The sequence below is a fragment of the Lissotriton helveticus genome, chromosome 9 (assembly GCF_964261635.1).
Source record: "Lissotriton helveticus chromosome 9, aLisHel1.1, whole genome shotgun sequence".
Taxonomy (NCBI): Eukaryota; Metazoa; Chordata; class Amphibia; order Caudata; family Salamandridae; genus Lissotriton; species Lissotriton helveticus.
In genome coordinates, this window is record NC_136070.1 from 146,503,439 (window position 1) to 146,523,012 (window position 19,574).

Genomic DNA, 19,574 nt, shown 5'->3' on the forward strand with positions numbered 1-19,574 from the left:
ATACAATATCATCTCAAGATATGATCACTTGTATTCCCTCCATCAAGTAAGGTGCCCATTTGGACCTCTGCTCCCTCACATTCATTATCCCTCTGAGGTAATTTTTCTTCACCCTTGCCATCTTATTCAGCTTTTAGCTACTGTTCGAACAATTAGAAACATGCTATGGCTGTTTCACTTCTCAAGAAACCCACCATTTCCTCAGCAACTATCATCATACCTCTGTGCTACCTGTACCCTCTAAACGTCTAGAAAAGGCTGTCAACCTTCAACTTTCTAACTACATTGAACACATTCTCAACCCTGTACAATGTGGTTTTCGCCCGTTTAAAAGCACAGAATCGCTCTCCTATCTAGAACAGATACTCTTGGGTGAAATTCCTTAGTAGTATGTTGGAGTGCAGAATTCTAACAGGGAAACTGAACAGCAGTCTCTTGCATCATTCAGAAAGAGGAGGTTAATGAACTTCCAGCAGTCACGGCCAACCCCAGATTAAAGAAGGAGGGATGAGGGTGAGATTAGACCTAGATGAACAAGCATTTGCAATGCAATAGGTCTCGCATTAGGAAAGTTTGAGCTATTGGTATTGTAAATGACACATTTTTTATTTATGTGTTGGTTTTGAAAATAGCGAAATGAATAGCTTTGTCATTTACAATGCCAATACTTTTAACTTTTGCAAATGTGACACCTATAGCATTTGTAATGCAACATGTTTTGTACTTACGTGACTTAGATGTATTGATATTACAAATAAAAATGGCTTTTAATTTTTCTAAATAATTAATACTTAAATAAAAGTTATTGTAATTTATAATGGCAATAGCTTAAACTTTTGTAAATAACTTTTGTGAAGATTATGTTCAGTGTATTTTATTGTGACGAAAATCCAAGAACAGAAGTGAAATATTAACATCTTTTTGTGACATTTGTAATAAAGCTTGAAACATTGAGAGAACATATTTGAACCAGTTGTTGTTGAATGGTTGCACAGATTGATGCTGTGGTGGCGCGGAGTGATGTTGTGGTGGTGACGAGTGATGCAGAAAGAGTGAGGGCGATAGATAGATAGAGTGAGGGCGATAGATAGATAGAGTGAGGGCGATAGATAGATAGAGTGAGGGCGATAGATAGAGTGAGGGCGATAGATAGAGTGAGGGCGATAGATAGAGTGAGGGCGATAGATAGAGTGAGGGCGATAGATAGAGTGAGGGCGATAGATGGATAGATAGAGTGAGGGCGATAGATAGAGTGAGGGCGATAGATAGAGTGAGGGCGATAGATAGAGTGAGGGCGATAGATAGAGTGAGGGCGATAGATAGAGTGAGGGCGATAGATAGAGTGAGGGCGATAGATAGAGTGAGGGCGATAGATAGAGTGAGGGCGATAGATAGAGTGAGGGCGATAGATAGAGTGAGGGCGATAGATAGAGTGAGGGCGATAGATAGAGTGAGGGCGATAGATAGAGTGAGGGCGATAGATAGAGTGAGGGCGATAGATAGAGAGGGCGATAGATAGAGAGGGCGATAGATAGAGTGAGGGCGATAGATAGAGTGAGGGCGATAGATAGAGTGAGGGCGATAGATAGAGTGAGGGCGATAGATAGAGTGAGGGCGATAGATAGAGTGAGGGCGATAGATAGATAGAGTGAGGGCGATAGATAGATAGAGTGAGGGCGATAGATAGAGTGAGGGCGATAGATAGAGTGAGGGCGATAGATAGATAGAGTGAGGGCGATAGATAGATAGAGTGAGGGCGATAGATAGAGTGAGGGCGATAGATAGAGTGAGGGCGATAGATAGAGTGAGGGCGATAGATAGATAGAGTGAGGGCGATAGATAGATAGAGTGAGGGCGATAGATAGATAGAGTGAGGGCGATAGATAGAGTGAGGGCGATAGATAGATAGAGTGAGGGCGATAGATAGAGTGAGGGCGATAGATGTGTGTGGGTGTGTGTGGTTGTGTGTGTGGTTGTGTGTGTGGTTGGGTGTGGTTGGTTGTATGTATGGCTGTGTGTGGTTGTGTGTGTGGTTGTGTGTGTGTGGGTGGGTGTGTGGTTGGGTGGGTGTGTGGTTGGGTGGGTGTGTGGTTGTGTGTGGATGTGTGTGTTGTGTGTGTGTTGTGTGTGTGTTGTGTGTGTGTGTTGTGTGTGTTTGTGGTTGTGTGTGGTTGGGTGTGTGGTTGTGTGTGGTTCTGTGTGTGTGGTTCTGTGTGTGTGTGTGGGTGTGTGTTTGTGTGTGTGGTTGTGTGTGTGTGTGTGGTTGTGGCTGTGTGTGTGTGGGTGTGTGTGTGTGGTTGTGTGTGTGGTTGTGTGTTTGGTTGTGTGCATGCAAATGTATGTTTGCACAAGTGTATTCTATTGAGTTTCTGCGTGAGCTCGTGCGGCTCCTTGCCTGGGTTTGTGTGTGTGCGTGCGCAAAGCGTGTGTAGCCTAGGTTTGTGTGCAGTGTGTGTTTTGCACCTCTTTATCTCGCTCTCACACCCACGCGAATATGAGCGTTCATCACGGGCCCCCTGCAGCTGGAATTAGCGCCTCCTGCTATGTTGAGCAGATAAACTTTGCCGCATATTGATTCCCCACAAAGAAGATGACATGTCCCTGCTCCGCACCCTTTATCTGGACGGGCCAGGGAGTTGTTGGGCAGCAGGGGGGAAGGCATGCCAGCCTGCAGCTGAGAAGTCTCCAGAGAAAGGCGCGTTATCTTCCCTGGCAGAGAAAAACAACGCGAGATAAGAAAGGGGCGGCGTGGGAGATGAGGAGAGAGAGAGAGAGGGGACCGAGAGAGGTAGAGGAGGATACATACGAGGGGAAGATGGGAAAAGATAAGGAGAGCAGAAATGGGCCGGTGAGGGAGAGAGGGAAAGTACAGAAAGGAAAAAACAAGGGCGTTAAGGTGCCGAATGGGAGAGCGATACATTAACAAGCCACGCTCCGGAAGGTGCATCTCAAACCACAACAAATCACTGCCTGGGGAGTCAAAAAGAGAGAAGGTTCTGGTACCCCAACCCAGGCCCTGTTAATTAATCGAGAGACCTGCAACTAACCTACAAAGAGACCCGATGTATGTGAGGACTCGAGTTAAACCGCCGTTTACACAAATGTAGTTGTGTGAACGAACTGGGAAAGGTTTCCGGAAACTGAAAGAGCCCTTCTGGTTAAGGTAAACGGGACAAGTTTACAGGCAGGAGCCATTTTATGATACAATCCCCATTTTTCTAAAACTCGAAGACAGATGATCAAAGGAGCACTTTCCAGTATGGTTTTGTGTAAACGTATTGGGTGTGCAATCCTCTACCCCTCCCCCGGAGTGCTTAGTGTGAGAAGGGTAATCTGCACCACATCTCAACCAGACAGCAACCATGCGCACCACAGAGGAGCGGGGGGAGGGTGAGGGAACCTGTCTGTGTCTAGGACGATACTTGATGTAATCAAGAGCATGTAAAAACAAGGCCTCAAGTGACAGCAATAAAGCATCAAGCTCTCGGCATTGAGGGGCGGGGGAGCGTATTCCTTTGAAGTCTGAAGCGGGGGAGTGCATTCCTTTGAAGTCTGATGCCGAGGCCGATGGTGTTTGATGTGCACGCGCCTGAATCACATGAACTGTACCGAATCCGCAGTTTAGGGAGACTTTTCGAAAGCCTACTATAATCTCGCCGAACAATGCTTACGCATTGATTCAGCGAGACCTAAAAATTATAGCCCAACAGTCCTACCAACTCAAAATGACTTCCCATCTCCAAGCAACAGTAACTCAAGTAAAAACAAAGACAGGACCAAATAGCAGCAGTACACAGAGTGCATCAGAACACCTCTCAGCCACACTCCTTGTGCAAAGACTTCAAAAGCCTTCAAGGGGGATACTTCCCAGCTAACTCATTAGAGTGTTCACTGTCAATTAGATCAATTAGAAATTGTTTGCTTCCTAACTACAGAACACACTTTTGGGCCTTGACAAAAAAGAAAGAAGCCATAATCTTTATGGATCTATGAAGTCTGCTGAGCATAAAAACTCAAAGCCTTCTTAGGGTATAACCAGTAAATCCTATAATTGATTTTTGCAGGACTAGCAACCTTCAGCAAAATGGAAGGTTTAACCTCAAGTGATACCCTATCCTTCTGAAAAAGAGTCATAAGAAAATAAGATAGCAATGCCTGCTACTCACTAACTCTTCTAGGTGAAGTGACTGTTACCAGAAAGTCTACTTTACATTTTAAAGGAAAACCCATAAGAAACGGTAGAACAAATTTCAAATCCGAAGCCAGTACAATGAATGGTTTTGATAGAAACGTATTCGGTTTCCCTTCAAGGACTTACCCACTGGTGCCGACTTAAAGAGGACTGCTCAGGCAAAAATAGACAAACTAAAATTAGTAGCCAAAGAACTCTTAATTAATACTAAGCCCCTTTACAGCAAGGGAAATGGTGCATTGAAAAATGTTAAACACTCAGTGTCTGCAGTGGATCTGTTGAATGCTAAATAAATCAAGAAACAAAAGTATCCCAACTACTGGAATACACTTCCCACGTATATGGCCTAAGAGCTGCTCAGAATAAATCAAATACTTGCAGAAGGTGAAAATTCAGAAAGGATCAAATTCTGCAGTTTCAAGCTTGAAAATGAGCACATTGAGGTCTGAATTAAACCACCTTTATCCTTTCTGATGCAAAGGTCCTCTCTCAAATGTAAGACACTGAGCAATACTTAACATAATAAGATCCAGAAACCAAGGGTGATCGGCCCAATGTGGCACAATCAGAATTACATGTGTCTTGTGGAATCATATCTTGGGAATGACTTTCACACTTAAGGTAGAGGAGTAAAATATAATCCAGACTGAAAACCCAACATCAGTAAAAGAACACCTCCTCTATAAATCCCTCAGCTTGTACTACTTTGAGCAGCACAGAGGACAAAAAGTCTTATTCCTGATCGCAAAAAAGTTTTAACTTATGTATATCATTCATACTATCTCTCCAGGTGAAGGTATTGCTCCTAATTCAGCAAGATGATCCAGTTCCCATAATTCAGAGTTAAGTACTCCTTCCTCACAAGTGCAGGTGCTCATGAAATAATCTGCATGTCCAGAGCTTGCTGCCAACGATCTAGGACTTACAAATTCAGAGTGTGTTGAGGCACTATATCACAATAGTGTTGGCCTCAAAATATGTCCCTGCTTACCCTGCAACAAGGGAAGGGAAACCTTTACGGTCCGTTTGATTGCTCTCAACTCAGAAAACTTTCTCCTGCTTGGACCATATTGCATTGAATGTCAGTCCCTGCATATGTGAACCTCATTCCTGAAGGGATACACCCAACAGCGCTGTAATAGGCAGCAATATAGAATGAAAGAGTTCCTCTTTCGCAAGATGCTCTGCACACTTATGCCATTTCAACACATTTAACACCTTGGAAGTGATTCCACTAAAAGCCTCAGACCCACTGAAGGGATCGCATCAACAATTGTGCGTGAGACACTGGAAATAGGCTTAAAGCAGTCAAGCACAGAAAACGCACAGGCAATCTTGAGGACTGAGTAGTATATTTCTTCAAACATCTTGTGAAAACTAGTGACTCTCTCTCTCGCGCGCTCTCTCTTTTCCTCTCTCTCAAAGAGGTCACAGGTTGAATATGTAGAACTATGAATCTTAAGATGATTTCTTCTGGTTGACTGACAGAACAGAACTTTGAAAAGGTGTGATTGCAAGGGACAGACCCCTACAAGCTGAAGAAGGGGAACTGGTGCAGAACAGGCAGCCAGGTAGATATAGGTAAATTGCCATCAATTTTCTTCATGACCCGACAGCCACCACAACAGTCATGACCTTTGTGCATAGCGTGGGAGCAGAAGGCTGACTAAGTGGAAGTATCTACTTGAATAAAGGTTCCCAATTGTGAACCTCAGAACATTCCTGACCTCTCTTCTGTCCAGCTGCAGTTGATGTCCGCTTTTCTTTCGGATTAATTTGGCATACAACACATTTTTCTTAGTTGAAGGAGTCCTTAGATTTTGTAGTTAGCCACATTCTGTCACGAGGTAAAGATCCTCTACTACCACCTGCTTCGCTCATGTTTACAAATCTGAATCAACGGAAAACTTGAAAATAAAAAGTATTAAAATAAATTACCAATATGATGGCTAAAACACATCATTATACAGCTGCCATTTTGGAAAATGGCATAAAGGTTGCTCTGAGAGGTTATTTTCTGTCTCTATAAGAATACTTGACCCCAAAAGGCCTATGTTTTGACACCAAAATGAAGTATATAGCTCTCATGGTTCTGAAATATTACATCATCACTGTAACACGTCCTCCATTTTTAAAAATGTCGGATTAGCAATGGGTACCCAAGCTAAATGACTTCACTAATGATGCAAAAACACAAATCAAAAATGAAAAAATATTTTTTTACGGAGGTATATCAAGGGGCCAGGAATATAGATACTCCACTCCAAGTCCCGAGTACACAGTTATAAAAGGGGAGTCCTGTCACATAGTTTATGGTTTCCTGCACACCAGGTCTTTACTTGACAGACTTCCCTTAGCTCCAACTAACTTCCTGTAAAAAAATAGAGAGGAGCTAATCATAAGAATATATAAAGGCCATGTAAGGATCCAGCACTGGGAAGAAACTGTTGCAGAGTATGCAAGACAGACTTGGACAGCCTACACCAAAGAGGCCGCATTTTAGGAGTGGGGGGCATTCTAATTAGAAAAGATAAATCGGAAAACTTTCAAGGAAGGGCTTGCGTCTGTCATACATGGCACAGAGAGAGTTTTTCCTGAAACTGCAGGGGACTAACAAGAGCATCCTGGCAGGTAAAAAGTAAATGAACATTGAGAACCTAAGCATGTCTAGAGCTGGGATAGATAAAGCAATATTACTAGGACAGTACTTGGTAAACACTAACTGTTCCAAAGTCTAAACACTGAAGAAGACAATGGTGAGTGAAGGGGCTGAAGATAATATTGCCATAAGGAAAGACACACATGGATGGTAAAGCTTTGAGTGAACCAATTGCTAGTATTAGCATGGTCAAGAGAAGTCAATTCAATTAAGTAGAGCAATCCAATACTTGGAAGAAAGGACAAATAAAAGCAATCTGGGGGGAGAATATATTGAAAAGATATGGGCCATATAACTGTTATGAGAGGAACTAGCGAGAGCCGGGAGATGCAGAGGGCTTTGAAGAAGCATCCCTTGCAGACAGGGAGCCAGGGTAGACTACTGAGGTGGGTTGAGATCATGTATGAATTAGGAAAGTACAAGACAAGAATGTCAATAGCAGCAGCATTTTGTTTGAGCTATAATCTGTGAAGAAGGGAGTAAGAGAGACTCACAAACATAACAGTGCAATAGTCCAGTCTGCTTCTAATAAGCGACTGGATCAACAATTGTATGGAGGACCTCACATAGGAATAAAAGTCAAGATTTATTTTCAGAACGTTCATTATACACAAGCATGTAGAAGTGAGTTCATTAATATAAGCCTTAAAGAGGAGTGTGGAATCAAAGATTACTGCCAGGTTCTGGGGGCTGGGGTTGTGGAGGAGCAGATGTCAAAAACACGCAGCTCAGTCATGTCTGGATTAAGACTCAAAGAACTGGCATTCATCCAACCTGTCACCGATGCAAGACATCCTCGAAGGTGGTCCTGGATGAAGTTCTGCCAGCCTTTCAAGAGAAAGATGATTAAAGGATCATCTGTGTATGAGTAGAATTGAAAGCCATAGGATATAATTTGGTCTGCCACAGGCACTACATAAAGAGGGAGATGTGTGGGCTCAAGGAACAACCCTGCAAAACCCCACAATTCAGCCTTTGAAAGGACAAGAAACACAGCGAGATATGGACAACATGAGAACGAGAGCTGAGAAGTGATTTAAACCAATCCAGGACATTGTTTTTGAGGCCAGCTGTAGAGAGTCTTTCCAGGAGGATATCCCGAGAAGCGGTGTCAAAAGCGGCAGACAGGCTGAATAGGATAAGTAAATGGGGATAGGACACGCACAGCCGGTTAGTCAAATGTTAATGTGAATACGATAAGGGCCACAGAGCTCCTGGCATCCAAGATCATCCGGATGTCGTTGTCAGTAGTCGTTAGCATGTCTCAATACTAAGGGTTGGGACAAAAAGCTGATTGGTAGGTGTTATGTAGTGAATTATTTTCGATGAAACAAGATAGTTGGGAATTAACACAGCTCTCCATTATCTTAGTAAGCAAGGTGAGAAGAAATAGCAAGAGTCTAAGGATCTAGGAAGGACTCCCTCAATTGAGGGACCATCAAAACAGTTTTGAAAATCCAGACCTGGCCAGTAGTCAAAGACTGACAGCATGAAAAAAAGCTTTGAACCATTCTCCAGAATCAGTGTTAGCCATTGGTCAAAAGGAGAGGTGTGGCGCCAGGGCAACTGACGCTGGAATCTGGGGATCAGGGTTCGATCCCCGGCTCCGACGGCAGGTTAGCCCAGCACCATGTGACTCTGGGCAATAGCTCGCTTAATCTTCCCGACGGCCCCCAGCGCCTAGAGACCCTTACGGGTGATTGTGCGCTTTACAAATGTGGATTATTATTATTATTCAAAGAATTAAGATCTCTATCAAGAAAAACAAGTTTGGCCTACAAATCTAACCTCCTACACAATATGTTACACAAAGAAATGAATGTCTAAAATATTATTAAACCATTTTAACTTATGTACAAATGCAAGAAAACATTCCTAAATTACATATCTCCCCTACTTCCAAAAATGTCCTCTCTAAAACTTTACGGTCATGAGGCTGCTACACCCACAGAAATACGGTCTCTCCTTTCTTTCTCACTCCAGAAAGGTACTAACCACTTGATGTAGAGTTCTTAATTTAAATGGGTGGTTCGGGTTTACACAGCATACAATTGTGTACAAAAAAGTGTCTCTCTGTACTGTGCTGTAAGTGAAGAAAAACAGCTTCTTGCGCCTTCCAGAAGCAGTTTAGAGACACAAACTTACAGTGACAAAACTGGACAAGCAGGCTGTTTAATATTAATATTACGGTCCCTCTCCAGGGTAGTTACCTCTAGTAATCCTTTGCCAGTGAGCTGAAAAACTCCAGTTTTCTGGGCTGTCTCAAGGTGAGCTTTTAAGGCACTGTTCCCCATCCTTCACCCAACATGCAGGCTTCAAATCTGTAACGTTCAGTCGGTCACTCTTCTGGTTCAAAAAAGCCTGTTGAATGTACAAGAAGATTAGCACATATAAGCAGCTTTACTGACTGGGATCCTTAATGGAGTCCGACTCTTTGCAAAAGACACGACCTAAGAAGGTTACTGAAGGCTAACAGGGAATGGTCTGTAAGCTACAATGCCATGCCATCCAGCACAGCAACTATAACATTCACAGATAGTTTTCAAATCCTCAATGAAGTGTACAAACAAGTGCTACTGGAGAATGACCAAAAACCATTACATAAACATTTGCTATTTCATCTTAACATTTAAATGGTCACACAGACTATGGTTTAGTGCAAGACCATCTGCTTAAGCAGGGACAGTTTTCACAAAAGTGCTTATGCCTGCACAGTGAGGGCACTTTTGTCAAATCTGAGAATACTGTTTATGTACTAATATTGATAATATGTGTTGCTATTGATAATATGGATTGTGGCCTACTGGCTTTTTTAAGATTTAGAAACAAACACCAGAGCTGGGGTTTAGTTCTGTAACAGAAAAAACATAATGGCCCAAATGAGTTTTTCTTGTCCGGGTCTATTTACAAAGAAAAATGCATATTAGAAGGCCTGCTCAAAAGAAGCAAGCCTTCTAACATACATTGACTGGCAGGCATGTGGTGTTTGGGTAACTGTTAGGGTTGCCACATTTCCAAGAGAAGAATATTGACCATTTGGTGTTGTTTTAAGAGTATGCAAAGGCCTAGATGTAATACTAAATAGGACTGCAAATAAAAATACATGCATTCATTTGGAACACAACTTTTCTGTCTTTGTTCAGTTTAATTACTAGTCATGGATCATTAACACAGGTGTAGAACGCATTTAAGTTGTTTCTATTTTTATTTGCTGTTTGAAGTACGTACTCATGAAAGCTAAAAATACCCGCTTTAGTTGATTTTGCTAATTTTTGTACGGTAAAGACAGGAAAATATCGGTGGAGCTGGTAGAAAAACAGTCAGGTGGCAACCCTAGTGACAGATCAAAGACTTTCACGAAGCCAGCTAGGCTCCACTATCAGAAACTTGGTGGTTCCTTTACATCTAAATGAGATGGGAGAACTTCAAGTTTTAGAGGCAGACAGGAGACGATTACAGCAGGTCTCCTGCACTGAAGAACCACCTTAATCAGGCCGGCAATTTGAAACTAAGGTTTTCTCAAAAGATACACACAGTAGTTCATTTAATGAGAAACTACATTTTAGCATAAATAATAAATCTTCACCAACAGTTTTGGTGCAAGGCGGTCTTTCATCTCAGTACCCCGCAATATATAGTATGTTCTTAGGTCACACCTAGGCAGCACTTGCGCTGTCTCTTTGAGACATGCTATATTCGGGTTATGGGCATTAAGCTCCACCCAAGTTCCACCCATGTTTTTAATTGCCTCATTTGACTGTCTTTTCCAATGCTTTTGTTTCTTTGGTTAATCTCTTTTTTAGACCCTTCTTAGTTCTCCTGTTGTACCCTCCCATAAGGACTGCCCCTGTTAAATGTGTTGCTACTCAGGATCTGTTATTTACCCTTTGTGAGCACTATTTTCTTTTTGAAGCACATTGGCATGCCGCTTTGGAGCTTCAATAATGGCGGCCGCGCAAATTTCTTATAGCGTGGCTCGCCCAAATCCTTTTTTTTGCTGCACGGCACACCAAGCTGGATATTCATGGCAGCTGTGTGCCTTTCTTTTTAGGTCTCGCCTGTCGATGCGCATGCGCATCGAGCTTGTGAGACTATGGGGGCTTAAACAGTCTTTAACCAACTTGCAAGGAATCGTGGCGATTCCTTGCAGTGCCCGTGAAATTCAAGCTCAATGCGCATGCGCTTAAAAGCGCGTGCACATGCCCCCAGCCGCCTGCCTGCCCCTGCTGCTTTCACACCCTCTCCCCGCTCCGCCCCCTCCCCTGCCCGCCGTGTCGCATTTCTCCTCCCCCCTCCCCTTCTCTGCCTTCCCTCCGTCTTGTCTCTTTTGGGCCCCCTCCTCCTCCTACTCTCCTCCCCACTCTCTCTCTCACAGCCTCCCCCAGCTCCGCGCCCTCACTTCTTGGTTGCACGGCCGCTAGGCCGTGCCTCCCCTACTCTCCTCCCCCCTCCTCCTCCTCCTACTCTCCTCCCCCCTCCTAGTGCGTTAAAAAACAAAAGAACACTGCCATCACCTTAGCAACCGCACCGGGGCAATTTCTCATTGCATTCTCCTCGTGTCAGATCCTCGCAGCCATTGCACGCTGGATCTCTTACATAGTAAATTGTAATTGTATTTATGTAGTGCTTACTACCCCTAGTGAGGCGTCGAGGCACTTTACGCTGGCCAGCACGCAGCTCCAGAACCCAAGGTTAGTCCAGTGTTATGGGTTACTGTTAGTTATTGAACGTAGTCTTGTGCGCTCAAAGCAAAACATTCCATGTCGTCATTTCCGTTTCTGTGCAATGCTCTTTGTTTCACAGACGTCCTCACACTCAACTCGGCCAGCTCGGGTCACACTTCTGTCGCACAGTCCTTCCACGCCCCCTCATGCCACTGATCCGTCGTGCACACGGCGAGAACTGGCACGGATCCCAGGCACGCCCCGTGCCAGCCGTCGGTTACCAAGCGGCGCCCGGTGTTTAAATCAGGAAGATGAGATTATCTTAATTGCTGTTTACTGAGCTGCGCGGCAGGTGGTGGGGGGTTAATTACAGCCCTTGGAAGGGGAGAATGCGTGCTTTACTCCTGCCCAGGAGGCGTGGGCATGCTTACCTCATTTTACACTGAGTGTTCCATTATTTCACTGCTGCTGGCTGTGTTTTTTTTCTTGACTTGTTTTGGCCACCCCCTCTTACAAAAGCGCACCAAACGCACGCCTACACCACCCTCAAGCTACAGATTTTGAAGGGGCCACTAATTAAGCTGAACAGGTCACGCAGGCATCCTTACCGCCATCTCTGCTTTAATTGGATGTATTTTATTGTGAATAGCGCAGTAAGGCACAGAGTTGGTGTGATCTTGCGTCACACATATAACCCAGCAAAGGACCTTGGGAAACATAACTTCGAATGACATTGTTATGACATAACAACGAATGCAATATGGGGGACAGAAAGGTGTTATCGATGCATAGGGTCAGAGGTCAAACCAGTTTTGGGCTACCTCTCAGCGAGTTATATTTGCGTTCAATAAACACATCACACACAAACAAGCATACACTTCATTTAAAATAAAAAAATAAAAGCCCGCCGTGTCGCATTTCTCCTCCCCCCTCCCCTTCTCTGACTTCCCTCCGTCTTGTCTCTTTTGGGCCCCCTCCTCCTCCTACTCTCCTCCCCCCTCCTCCTCCTACTCTCCTCCCCACTCTCTCTCTCACAGCCTCCCCCAGCTCCGCCCCCTCACTTCTTGGTTGCACTCTCCTCCCCCCTCCTAGTGCGTTAAAAAACAAAAGAACACTGCCATCACCTTAGCAACCGCACCGGGGCAATTTCTTACAATTCTAGGTTTCCTTAAAATTAAAAGTGAAATTCTACCGGTGCTATGCCCATAACCTCACAGCAGGGCAACCCGTGCCAATATCAGAAAGGCTGACTGAAGCACAAACAACAAATATATATAGAATGAGCGAGTCTGCATGATTCAGACTGTTCTACTGTGTCCTTTCCTCCGTTCTACTCTCAACATTTTAAAAGTTTCCGAATGAAGCTCTGGTTGGAAATTCTTAGTACGAACCCTTCAGGTGGGCTGAAAAATGTGTGTGAGGGTTGCTCTGAAAAAAGGTGCGACCCACAAATTGTAACTAGTAATGACGTAAGTAATTATATGTTTGGCTTACACGTGACCTAAAATACTGTGCATTATATGCTGTGCCACACGACCAGTTTTGGGCTACCTCTCAGCGAGTTATATTTTGGGTTCAATAACACAACACATCACACACAAACAAGCATACACTTCATTTAAAAAAAAAAAAAAAAAAAAGAAACATTTTGGAATGTTTATGGCTTTTTTTATTTGTAATTCTTTGCCATTGGCTACAGGAAACAAAAATGCTAAAGATTTACAACAAAAACCCATAAACAATTCTAAAAGCACTAACTCTAATGATGCGAGACCTATTGCATTTCCAATGCTTGTTTTAACTCTTATCTCCTGGATGGCATGCCACATTTGAGCGTCAATAATGGCGACCGTGCCCCTTCCTTATAGCGTGGCTCACCAAATTCCTTTTTTTTCGATATAATTTTTAAATGCGGCATGCCAAACTTGTTGTGCATTTCTGTCGGCACAGCGCTGTTTTCTAAGGGCGCCTGTTACATTCTCTGTCTCCCAACACACTTCCACTTTACAGCTAAACCCTTCCCCCACCACTGGCCTAATGGATTGACTCATGTCGGTCACGTTACACGTAAATACTTGCATTATTGGAAGTTTGAGCTATTGGCATTTCAAATAATAATACAACGCCAATAGCTCAAACTTACAGTAATGCCAGACCTATTGCATTGAACATGCTTGTTTATCGAATTAGGCCATAGGTTTTCAGTTGCCAGGCTGGTTGTCTGATTTCTTTTGACATTTGAACCAGATATTTCTGACCTGCAAGGTGGAGCTCTAGTACGAAAGTGAAGGGACAGACTTTGGCTACTGAGAGTGGACTCCTGAGCTGAACAAGATGCAGCTTTCTATGCTGTAATTGACTTATATTTGCCTCCTGTTGCTGCCTGTACGCTTGGTTTATCTTTGATGTAGCCCAGACACTGCTGCTTTCCTTCCTTGGTCCACTTCGGGCTGCCTGACTCCTGACCGTGTGTATAAAGTAAGATTGTGAAATGAAATGAAAAGGAGATTTATAGAGCGCAAACATTCACCCGAGGGTGTCATTGTGCTGCTCCTGCCTGTGCTTAACTAGTTATGTGCTAGATTCTTTCAGTACGGCTTCCGTTCACTAGCTATTCCGAAGACTAAAGCAAACACCATGCAGAGTATTGTATTATTGTAAGCACTCTGGCGCCTGACGGCTCACCAAAATCCTTTTTTTCATTTATTATTTTTATAAAGTGCGGCCTGTTGTGCATTTATGTCGGTACAGCACTGTTGTCTAAGGGATCCTGTTCCGTCCTCAGTCTCCCAACACCCTTACACTTTGCAGCTTAAACCCTCACCCCACCACCTACCTAATTGCTTGACCCATGTTAATCACGTAACACATAAATGCTTGCATCACTGAAAGTTTGAGCTATTGGTGTCTCAAATAATAATGCAATGCCAAAGGTTCAAACTTACAGTAATGCGAGAATTATTGTACTAAAAATGCTTGTTGTTTTAGTATAGTGATGAAACCAGTCAAAATGGCTCCCTGCCCAGAGCACTTTCTATGTTTATTTTGACACAGCTACACGGTTCGGAATGCACTGTTCATCATAATCACTGTTGCTATGATTCGGAGGAAAAACAAAAACAAAAAAAAAATCGAAGAGATTGCAGACCAGGAGGACCAGTATTGAATATGCAAATTTTACATTCACAAACATCCTTGGGATATAGTTCCTGTTACGCACAATGTGCAAGTCAAAAATGACAAATACTAAAAATCTGCACACAGTAATAAATCCGCTTCTAAATTCGGCTATCAAATTCTTTTTTTCTCCTAGCTTTTATGAAGAAAAACTTTGCACAATTACTGCAATTCCTATAAAATTAGAAGTTGCATGAAAGAAAATTAAAGTCAACTCGGAAGCGAAAAAATTAGCATATTTATTATATAAACAAATAAAAATAAAGAAGCAGCTTGAGTTGCTGATGGTAGTCTACCTTGTGATTCGTCTGTGACTTGATCTGGAAGAAATGATTCCCGCGGCAGGAATAAAAGATAAGGAGGAATTGTCAGGAACCAAAGCATAAGAGTAAAGAAAGAAGGTAGTGGGAAGACAGTGAACAATCATTGGCATAGCCAATAGGTCTCGCCTTTGGGACCTTATAAGTGTTTAGCCAGAGCTACTGACTTTGCCCATGTGTTTAAGCTATGTTAAAGGACTTACTTTAAGGGACTTTTAATGCGTAGGAGAGTGGAAAGTTAAGGAGGGGCAATCACATTTGTAAATAAATGAGACGTAGAAGATAAACAGGATACAGGAAATCAGTTATAAATAAACCAAAATGGGCTGTCAGTAGGGTAAGGAATGTTCCTCTTCTAGTGGAATGTAGCAGACTTCAGTGCCCATTAGAAGCTGCCCAGTCAACCATTTTTGGCCAAAAAGGTTATAATGGTAGTGTATTTTTATCGCACAGCGGAATTCCTGGATCCTGTAATACAACATGGAATTCTCAGCACATTACCACCTGCTAAAAGCATGGCTTGCATTACCGGTTTAGATGTGGAAATTGGCGCATTATTTTTTTGGATAATCAAATTTATTGAATTTTTAATCAAACCACAAATTCATATTGGCATCAAAATCAAGCATTTTATCATAATGTACATCCACACGTAAAGCGACAAAGACTGGCGAATCAATCATACATAGGGTTATCCTGAAATATAGACAACATGTATCCAACAGGTTGAACCATTTGCCCCATATCTTTCGGAAGAGTTCCGGGCAGCCCGGGCTTCAAAGAGGGGCTCCTCCTGAGTGCCACACCAGTCCGCCCCCGTCTCCACCTCCGCACAGTGGGGGGCTTGGCCTGGGACCATAGCGCCGCTATATCTCGCTCCGCCACCGCCACTGCTGTCCCGAGGAAAGGCTTGTGGGTCCGAGAGCCGTCCAGGCCATCTAACACGCCTAGAATCAGGCGCAATGGGTCGTGGGGAATAATCCACCCTAGGATCTGTGAGAGCTCCAATTCCACACCCGCCCAGAATGGAGTAAGGACAGGGCACTGCCAAACCATATGATAGAAATCCGCGAGGGCCTGGTTGCAACGCGCGCAGGTCGGGGAAGGGCGCAGCTGGGCTTTGTATAGGCGCTCCGAGGTGAGATAAGCCACGTGTAAGTAATACTAAATGCAGCTTGGATGAGGTCATCAGGGTTTTGGGGGCCTCGAGGGCGTCCCTTCAATCCGCCTCCTCCAGGGGGCCCAGCCAACCCTCCCAACGGGCTTGCAGCGTGTTTAAGGTTGCGGGACTATTGTTCACGAGGGAGCGATAAATCCGAGAGACCCCGCCCCTACCCAGATTTCCCATCATCACCTGGGCCGCAAGGGGACTAAATTCTGGAAGGGAGGTAGGAGAGGATAGGTGCACCCCCAGGGCATGCCTAAGTTGCATATATTTGTAAAACTGGGGAGGGTGAAGAGAATAGCGCAGCTGCAGGTCTGCAAAGGTTCTGATATGGTCCCCCACCCAAACATCCCCAAGAAGCGAGATCCCTATGTGATCCCACCGATGGAAGTCCCGGAGAGATGAGGTCTCCTGTAGCCAAGTGCCACACCACAGCGGGGTCTGCCTGGTAAGTTTCCGATCCCACCTCATGTGACACAAAGCAGTGCGCCAAGCCAGGAGGACCGACCGAGTGACGGGGGGGGGTAGGTCCCTTGGCATGAGGGTTCCATACAAGTAAGCCTGAAACCGCAGAAGTTCCACCTGGTCTCACCAGCCGCCCGTGAACCAGTCATGGACCACGATAAGTTTCTTGGCAAGATAATAGAGATGGAGGTTGGTGACTCCCATACCCCCGTCATAAGGAGGTATGAGACAGTGTGCCCGGGACATCTGCAATCCTCTTCCTTCCCCACCCCCCACACACAAAAAAAGGGAGGAAAAAAACGTCAAACTCACAAAACCCGCTCGCCGGGAGGTGAAAAGAAACATTCTGCAGAATACACAAGAACCGTGGGAGAACCATCATTTTGAAAAGGGCACTTCTGCCAAGGGGGTTAAGAGTAAGAGGTTGTCATTTCCTAAGGTCCGCCCTGGTCTTGGTGACTAGGTGTGTGATGTTCAGGGCCCACTCAAGCTCTGGGAGCAGGGCAACCCAAATCCCCAGGTACTTGAAGTATTGCCTGCGCAAGGAGATGGTTGTGTGCCATTCAAAGCAGGCACGGGACGGGTGGAAAGGAACCAGGGTGGACTTCGCCGGGTTGAGCCGAAGGCCTGAGACCTGTTGGAAAGCGGAGAAGACCTCCAAACAGCACGGGTCGGAGTTCTGGGGTTCCGCCGGAAAAGGGAGGACGTCATAAGCGTATAGGGCGTTCCTACCAACCCGCAGTTGGTCCCACGCCCAGCCCTGGATGCTGGGATCTTGGCGAATAAGGGAGGCCAGGGGCTCTATCGCCAGCGCAAATAAGAGTGGCGAGAGCAGACAACCCTGGCCAGTGCCCCTTAGGATAGGAACGCCTCCGACAGCACACTGTTGGCCAGGACCCTCCCTTTTGGGCAGGAGTATAGAACGTGAATGAGGTGCCGGAAAGGCAAGCCGAACCCCATCACCTCTAGCACCTCATCTAAATAGGCCCAATCCAACGTATCAAAGGCTTTTTCAAAATCAACGAAAAGCAGAGCCAAATACGGAGTGAGGCAGGGGCAATGCGCAAGTGCCAGGTAGAGACAGCGAATGCAGTGCCGTGTATCCTGGGCAGGCATGACGCCGCATTGGTCCAAGTGGATCACATCACGTAAGAGAGGGCTAAAACAGTAGCAAAGATTTTCACCTCGGTGTTGATGAGGGAAATAGGGCGATATTCTGCGCAAGCAATGGGGGGGGGGGCTGTGTCTTCGGAAGCACCACAATAGTGGCCACGTCCGTTTCGGGGGGACAGGACCCTTTGCCTACCACGTGGCTAAACAGTTCCACCAAGTTCGGGACCATCAACTCGTGATAAGTCGCGTAGAATTCTTGCAGGTAACCGTTCGGTCCCGGCGTCTTACCGGAGTGCAAGTGAGAAATGGCCTTGTGAACTTCTTCCTAAGTAATGAGGAGATCCAGAGTCTCCGAGATAGTTTGGGGAAGACGCGGCAGGTGGGTCCCCGTCTCCGACAGCAATTCAGTTAGGGATGCCTCAAGGGGTCGACCCGTATAGAGATTGGTGTAGTACTGTGCAAAGGCTTGGGTGATAGCCCGTGAGGTGCAGTGGTGGGTACCTTTTCCGTTGCGGACCTCGGGAATGATGCAAGCGGCCTTGGGATATGAAATTAGGTTATGGAGTCATTTGCCTTTTTATCTCCCCAGCCATATACCCGTGCCACTGAAGACCGCCAAAGCATTTTAGCGGCCTCCAGGGAGACTTGGCAGATCTCTTCCCAAACTAGTGCCAGCTGACGTGCGCAATCAGCACCCCCAGCAGACCCCTGAGTCGACTCCAGCTGGGCAGCGTGAGCCTCCAACTGTGCATGGCGGGCGACCTGAGCGGAGCTGTGCGCTTCACGTGGATTAAGCCCCTGGCCACCCCCCTATGGTGGCCTGACCAGCCTCCCACAGAGTACCCGGCGAGGGGACCAAGCCTGTATTGAGCACGATGTAGTTCTTCAGTTCCCGGCCAAGCGATTCAACGAATTCCACGTCTTGAAAAAAACAGGTGTTAATTCTCAAAGTCGTACGAACACCATTGGGGGCATTCCCAAGTCTAAGGGAGACAGGGAAGTGATCTGAGATACCCCTAGGCAGAATGGTGGCCCCAGATACCAATGAACAATCAAGGGCAGGCATCAGAAGCAGGTCAATACGAGAGTGAGTATGGTGGGCCGCGGCAGTATGGGTGTACAACTCCCGCCGGGGATTCCACACCCTCCACGTGTCGCACAGACCCAGGGTGGAGGACCAATCAAAAAGGCACTTAGCAGAGGCAAGGCGGGATGCAGAGGGAACAACTGTCGCATTATGGGAGGGGAGCATAAGAGCATAAGAGCATTAAAGTCGCCTCCGATGACCGTCAGGCCCTGGGGAAGAATGGAGACAAGGAGCGTGCCAACCAGGGCCACATAGCGGCCTTGCGTGTCATTCTCAACCCGGGATAAAGTGAAGGGGAGACCCTTATGGAGCAATATGCCCCCCCCACCCCCCGGAACCCCGAGTAAAGCCTGAGTGCAAGATCCTGTCGAACCCATAACGGGCAAGGAAAGTGCACTGGGTGCCTAAAAGGTGAATCTCCTGACAAAGAGGATGTCGGGTGTGTGGCGTTGGCTGCTGCGGAGAACTGCAGTTCGCTTGATACGGTCTAGCAGGCCGTTAACGTTCCACGACACAATGTGAAGGGGTCTATGTAGAGTGGACATCATATGGGCAGGTATTGTGTGCGGGATACTCATACAGATATACCTGGGTCCCAGGGGAGGCCTCCCCCGGCCAGAGCATTGGGATACAGTGCGTGTGATATGCGAATCGCCATGTAGTCAGCTGTGGCACGTGTACATTGATGGATGCCAATTAATACAAAAAACAGCAGCCCTTAGGCAGCCAAAA

The 19,574-nt window shown here is 45.5% G+C and overlaps 1 protein-coding gene across 1 annotated transcript in view; it reads right to left on the reverse strand.

Moving 5' to 3' along the window:
* LRRC57 (leucine rich repeat containing 57) overlaps positions 1 to 19,574 on the reverse strand; it is a 69,772-nt gene that overhangs the window by 42,416 nt on the left and 7,782 nt on the right. The window contains exon 2 of the mRNA XM_078659656.1: positions 9,062 to 9,212. Within this exon, the coding sequence (XP_078515782.1) occupies positions 9,062 to 9,145 (84 nt within the window). The 5' untranslated portion in view covers positions 9,146 to 9,212. The remainder of the gene's footprint in view (positions 1 to 9,061; positions 9,213 to 19,574) is intronic.